We start from the raw sequence: 7,317 nt of genomic DNA, 5'->3' as shown, positions 1-7,317 counted from the left end.
CGGCCTCTCAGACATGCTGTATGTAAACAAACCACTGTAGTATGTATCATTACAAATTATCACAAAGAACTTGTAAGCCATTCAGTATAAAATACTTTCAAAGAACAATGAAGAAATGAATACATTCTCAGTTTAAGGTTCAGCTCAGTGATGTTCCTTGCCAGTAAGATGCCATTTAGGGCCTCTCTATTTTAAATGCCATTTTATGAACAGTGCGGGAAGTTATCTCTATGAGAACTGATAAGATTTCATACTTCATTTGCAAACATTATAGAGCATTTCCAGAATTTTTTTGAAAAATTTTTTTAAATGGAAAAACCTCAAGTGTTTTCATGTGACATTACTGAACCACCAGAGCGTTAGTCAGTCCATCTACCTTTTCAGCACAATGGGATTATCTCAACATCAGTGTTTTTATTATGATACCCGTGATAGAAATGTTGCCTAAACATTAGTGTTACTAATATTCTGAATTTATTTCTAAGTAGAAATACAGGGCTTCATAATTTGCCTTTGAACTATGAAGCATTTATCCATCTTGTCACAACACAAATCCCTTTTGGGTGAAAACTATCGATTTGAAGGTTAAAAATCATCTTGCTAGGCCCTAATGTAATTTGTTGGAAGTTGGCCTTGGGAAACTTTCTGACACTGACTACATATGCTCTTTGCTGGATGTTCATTGAGCAATGATGTCTGAAAGGCTGAGTTCTTCACCTCCATGATCATTATTAGTTATGGCATTTCTTAGCAGGCTGTGCCATGTCCGTTCTTTGTAACTGAATTTTTACATTAGCAACCTACAGTTTGCAGCACTGAACAGACACGCTCTTCTGCGGTCGACAATATTGCGCCTAGTTATTTGTGCTCCAGGAGTGTACGCACAAGGTTACACCCATAAGCATAATTCATTTGTAAGCCTGCAAATATTTGAGTATTGAAAAAAGTCCTCTTTGTTTTTAATAAAGTGAAATGAGGTGCGTAAAATATATTTTAGGCAAGGCTAAATGAGAATTCTCTGACTTTGTTAAGGAACCTGTAGATCTACTGCAGCAATAATTCAACAGGAGGTTTTGGCAGCAGTCACCATGTCTGTGGCCACTGGTCTGCTGATCAAATGGAAGTGGGGAAAGAGGTGAAATTTATATTTGCAATCTCAGAGATGTATAGTACCATCACTTCCATCTTCTAGTACCTCAAGATGCATTTTCACAGGCTATCAGACATAAAATCTATGAGAATTATTTTCTTCAGAAGACTTTAATCAGTTGAATGAAATGTACAGTTGTGCCAAAACCATAGGCAGGGAATAGCAGTAAGCTCACTTGACACTTCTCCCTGCTCAGCAGCACCCTCACAAAACTACTATGCTCTGAAGCTCTACCAGTGTTTTAGCACAAGCATCCAGTCTTCTTAGCTTTGATGGTGGCTTCCTGGAGACAGTGTATAGTAAACTGTGATCACGTAAGAAACTGAAAAGAGCTAAAATTCAGAAATTTTTGAAACAGTAAATCTATTTTTAGTTTTATCTTGACACAGATCTTGATTTAACATACACGAGGAATCCACCAGTGATTATAGAACTCAGCATGACATCTATAAATTTAAGTTGAAATTGTATTGTCATTCTACATTATTTGCAGGAGCTTGAAACTTTTCCAAAAGTCTGCGTTTGAAATATATTATGTTTGAAGTGAGCCCTGTGCACAGAAATATCTTGACAATTTAAAGATATCTGGGGCAAGATGGAGCACTCTCAAGGGTTTGGGAATTGGCCAGGAGTACTGTCTCATGTTATTTTCAAGTAGCGGTGTGCTGGTTTTTTGAGGATGGGCTAGCTCAGGAAATATCATCACATGTAGATGTACAGGAATAGTTCATGCTTGTTGTACTATTTAGGACAAAAGTACAATATTTGACATATAAGGCTTTTGTTAATTATCCTTTTGCTTTCATTGGGCCCACAAAATCCATGTTTCTTGACATCTTTTTTTGCTAACAACAGTTGCTGGAATAAAAACAGCATAATGAAAAGACCTTGGAATAAAGTATAATAGAACAAAACCTCTGGCTTAGATTTCAAGTGTTTAAGGTGAGATCCAATCTGCAGTGAAATGAACTCATGGGAGAGTCCTGTTTATTGTAATATAAAATGAATTGGATGCAAATTCATTACTGTTAATAGACTGAATCTCAGTGACAGTTTGTCCCAAGGGCATTGAATTTATTCAGTATTTTAAATCATCCTGATAGTTAATTATTCAGCAAATGAGAACATTTTAAAGACTTTATCATATAAAATGACTGTAATCATTTATGCTGATGGGGCATTCCAGACGTAAGTGTAGGACTGCTCTGAAGGAGGGGAAGACGGTGTACCTGCATGTTTGTGACTGAACTGTAGTAATCCACGTATTGTATCTGATAGGACTAGCAAGACACCCGTGATCACTTTAGGTTTCTTCCCTATCGCCCTGCTTGTGTATGTGTCTCAGTAAACTTAAGAATAACCTAACTTAAAAAATGCAGTGATAGTGTTAGTTTGCAAACAATTAAATAAAGACACAAAGATTAAGACTTACATTTCCTGGACTAAGTGTGGTATAGTGCATTTATACATGACTAATAGACTGATAGAAGAGATAATGATTGGAGGCAACTCTTAGTTATACTAGGTGCAGAGGACAACTACCTATAGCTAAGAGGAGAACAGAACGCAAGAGAGGTGTAATTGTACACACTTAAGAGTGCCCTGTAACAGACGACCTAAATAAACTCTGTTTTTGGCAAATCCAATAGTGGAAGGACTTGGCCAAAGGCCCAGCTGCAAGCGACACAAGCTGGGAAATGAAAGACCTGCCAAAGTGAGTTCAGGAGAGAAACGGCTTCATTCCTGCTCTGCTGAAGAGGGAAGGTGGTGCTACTTCATCGCACAGCCTTGCAAGTCAGGGATTCACACAACATGCAGAGTTAGCCACATAAACGCATACACTACCTCTCTGCATTTCTATACAAATATTTGAATGGCATCTGCTTGTATATTCTGGGTAAACACCTAGATATACAGTTTAATTTTCACAACTGGTCCTAAACGAATCCTCCACTGTCCAAGATCTCAAAGGTTTTCTGACTCCTTCTGAGTCTTAATCATTTTCTACTTTCTTGTCACGGGGCAAGAACAAAAGCTTAGCAATTTCCTCTAATATTCAGAGATGCAACAGAATAAGGAAAACAGCACTGTGCATATTTTACATTAATATTGTGGGTTTTTTTCCTCTGTCTACTTTCTCTCTGCTGAAGGCCAGCTACATAGACTTTTTCACAGACCTTTTCTGCAAGGTTCATGCTATAGCCTAGAGAATCAGTACAATCTACATATTTGCACACTTCTCTTCATGACAATCGGGAGGAAACACAAAGAGAACGTGAATGAGTTATGAGTTCCCCTGCTTGAAAAGTTATTCGTGTTTGAGCTATTAGCCTGATCCTGCATTTTTTGTTCAGTTATGGAACTTGAAAATCCCCCAGAGTGCAAAGCAGTTACTTTAAGGCCTGAATGTGAGCCTTTGTTCACATCGGTAAATGTGTTTCATCCGAATGCTTCCCATGATGTGACTCCAGTTATTGGGACTGTGTGTATGAGCAAATACGTAGAGGTGGATGAGACTGCCATATCTGGCCTTTAATGCTGGTATAAACAAACATTTTAGGATTCAGTCCCTTACTTCTTGTGCTGAGTTCTGTTTTTATAGCCTCAACTTTTTTCTGTATAACCACAGTATACTAATCTCTTGCTTTGTAGCTATTGCATTGACACAGTCCTCACTTGGGTACTGAAAGGCAAAGCTATGGTGTTTTCAGAAGCTTCCCCCTTCAGTTACGAATAAAAATACTGTCTTGTTTTCCCAAAACCAATACAAATGAACCAATAACCCCCTGCAAACATAACACAGTGTTGTACAGGACAAGTATTGATTAAAACAAAAGAGGCTTTTTCTAACATTGTTAATTCTTACCAATTCCAGTAGTTATTGATTCTGCATCAATGTCGTTAGCCTTTTTCTTTGCCACTTCAGCTAGTGCCAATTCACCCTTATCTAGTGCAACGTAATGGATGTCCTTTGGAAATAAAAGAAAAAAAAAAGATTAATCTAAAATGAATCGCATAGGAGTAACAAAAGAGAATTTGAAAGAAAGAGGCTCTTTTATTATTTAGATCACAAACACAGATGGAACTGATGAACCTACTGCTACATTTTCATTCTCTCCCAATGCAAATTTATTATCTTACTTGTGCTGCTGAATACAGCGTTTCTTGTTAACAGTGAATAAAATGCTGACCAATCATGCATTGATAAAAGTGAAGCTATTCACTCAATGTGTGAATGAAACCAATCTGTCTGCTTTTAAGTTACATTGGTTGGCGCAACAAGAATTAGAAGAAGATTGCTAGGAGGTGGTTCTGTCTACATCAGATCTGAAGTACACGAACTCTTCTAGCTCAGAGCCTGCATTTGAAGTGTGTTATGTTTCCACCTAATATACGAGTTTGGGAGTAAACCTTTTGGGACTAATTTTGCTTTGCAGGTTGTCATGTTACACTTACTGTTCTTTGAGTAAGATGGTGATAGTCTTCCCTGTGCTGATATTGGAGGTAATAAGAGCAACAATGCTCAATAGTTTTAAAATCCACACAAGTGACAGGATTTCTGAATCACTCTAGGATTTCTTGACCACAATTATGCAACGGGTTTTCCAAAAATGTTGTTGGCGAGCATGAATTGTTGCGAGTAATCTAGATCTAGTCTTTAGCCTAGGGTTAAAAATCAGAGAGCTGCAGTAGGGGTTTATCATTGCATGGTGAACTGCAAAGCTTTTAATTGTGTTTTAACCTTTGAGGTGCCAAATACCTGTATTACATACAGTTGAGTTTGCAGAAGAATATAGTCCCAGAGACAAACTACTGTCTCCCTGCCCTTGATTTTAGTCCTTGAAGTAAAATTTCATCCTTGATTATTAATTAGGAGACAATTAAACACCTTCTCCTTTGGTGTCAGAGTCACAGGCTGATCTATGCCTGAATTGAAACAGATGAAGTAAGAGTGAAAACATTGCCCACTGGAAAGCTGGGGGGGTGTTGTGCTGAAGATGGCAACTGGTATCCAAAAATGTAAGTCATTGCTGGCCATTGTTCTGCACTCTATCTGCATGCAGGAATTTCAAGGGAAAAGAAGTATTTGCTGGAAATATTGACCCCTGCATACCATAAAAGCAACTGTATTCTCACTAATTCAGAAGATTGCAGGTGAAACTGTCCTTCTCTGGGTGAATTTACTGACACCTTCATCAACATGACAGAAACCCTGACAGAAATAGGTGACCCAGCTCTAGAAAGAGAAGACAGGTGAAAAAAGTGAGAGCAGTAACATTGAACAGGAGAAAAAAGATACTGCCTGTATTCTCCTCTCGTTTAATTTAAAAAAAGAAAAAGGAAAACAAAACCAAGAGGCAGACAGAGAAGGTTAAAGAATGAGGCTGATTGCACAGAACGTGCTGCTGACTTTCACCGTCCCAACAGCGCAGAGGAGACGGCAGTGTTTTCTGATTACAAACACAGGCGTGACTTAAAAAAATGCTGAAGTGTCTTGGGGCAACGTAAGGACGCATGAACTTGTTGCGAACTCTGTATTTCCTCTCTTTTTAGGTCTAACACGGTTGTCATGGGAAAGGGCCTGAGTAGCAAGGTATGATTTCTATGAAGATTAAAAAGCAGATCTTGTCAGCTTATTTGGATAACAATAGAAAACCTAAGGGCTTTAGAACAAGTCTGAGCTTACAAGTATTTGAATGTATAGGTAGATTACGTTCATCAATTTAAAGTCTATTCTGACTAGGCTTAATGACTCTCTGTTCTTTAAACTCAGAGAGGTATTGTATACTTTAACACAGTTTTAAATAATAAACTTGGGTAGGGAATGGAAACAACTGCAGAAAAGACAAAGTTCTTCCAGTTAAGAGGATGCCCATGCTGTTTATATCAAAAGATCTGCTACTTTCAGATCTTGTTTTTGGCAGTGTTCTTTGCTTTGTGTGAAGAAATGGTAAACATCCATCACTTACTAAAGGGGGCTTTGTAGGAAGCTAAAGATGTAGCAGCAGCCTGGTAAGTAGCTTTCTGTGTGGTGCCACAAGTTGCCGCCATAAGAATAAATTAAGATTTTTTTACTTTTGTCTCCATTTCTAAACAAGTTTTAGATAGAGAAGATTGTACATGTAAAATATGATAATTAAACAATTTCAGATCAAACTGAGGCGGTCTCCATTCAACTTAGCCCCAAAATGTTTTTTTTTAAAGAATTTCTAAATCTCTGAGCAGGATAAAACCAGAAAATAAATAAAAGAGAAAAGCACTCAATTACAGGGTGCCTTAAAGAATGCCAGGAAAATTAAAAACCAAAAAATTTAGCTGAATATTTGTTACAGATTTTTTCACCCAATTATCTAAGAATTTAGCAGTTCAAAGATCATGTCCCTCTCAAAAACAATGGTGAGGATAAACACAGTTTCCAGCTGCTTATCAGGAGTTTGTTGAAAGGGCTGCATTTTATCATCTAACAGTTTGATTACTTTTTGGAGTTCCTTTTTACCCTCATCTTTGTGAGTCACAGAGCTGGCCCTCAGTGAGCAGAAGTCATTTGAAACCTTGATGCGCATTTGTCTATAGGATATTTCTGGGCAAAATTCCAACATTTCTTCGAAACATGCACTTTCCTCATCAGTGTATCACCCAAGATCTGACACTTTTATTAAAGTGTCTTTTCCTCGCCTTTTTGCTACCTTTGGTACATGGGATGGCCTTTTGAATTTTCAGCAGCTGAGAGCTGGAGCATACTACAAAAGGATTTAAAGTTAACAACCCTTCTATCGCTTGATCTTTTCTGTCACAGACTGGATCAGTCACTGTCCAATAAATGTAGCTGTTGTTCATGATATTATGTCCTTTTCAATTTTCTTTTTTTTATTGAACTTTGTAGGAGATGATAATAATTGATGGACTTAGATGTGACGTGGTGGTAAAGCTTATGGGGAGACACAGCAGTGTCTGTGTGTCTTGTTATGGCATCATACTAGTGACGCTATAGTTATGGTTAAGGAGTAACTTTTAAGCCTTTTTGTTTTCTTTTTCATTTTTATGAAAGAAATAATTAGTCTTTAGATGGCATTCTATCAAACTTTTTTGCAATCTCAAAATAATTGTCAGGAAGGCTGCAGCGCTCTGTTTGGCAAAAGAAATATTCAAGCTAAATTCTCCAAGAT

At 37.6% G+C, this 7,317-nt stretch overlaps 1 protein-coding gene across 1 annotated transcript in view; it reads right to left on the bottom strand.

Annotated features, from left to right (window-relative positions):
• Positions 1–4,005: 4,005 nt before the first annotated feature.
• The window catches only part of WDPCP (WD repeat containing planar cell polarity effector), a 109,489-nt gene continuing 106,177 nt past the window's right edge, over positions 4,006–7,317 (bottom strand). Inside the window, exon 15 of the mRNA XM_026080667.1 lies at positions 4,006–4,119. Coding sequence (XP_025936452.1) covers positions 4,006–4,119 — 114 coding nt within the window. The remainder of the gene's footprint in view (positions 4,120–7,317) is intronic.

Source organism: Apteryx rowi, unplaced genomic scaffold (genome assembly GCF_003343035.1).
Source record: "Apteryx rowi isolate R43461 unplaced genomic scaffold, aptRow1 scaffold_53, whole genome shotgun sequence".
NCBI lineage: Eukaryota > Metazoa > Chordata > Aves > Apterygiformes > Apterygidae > Apteryx > Apteryx rowi.
This window is presented reverse-complemented; position numbering and strand designations above follow the sequence as displayed.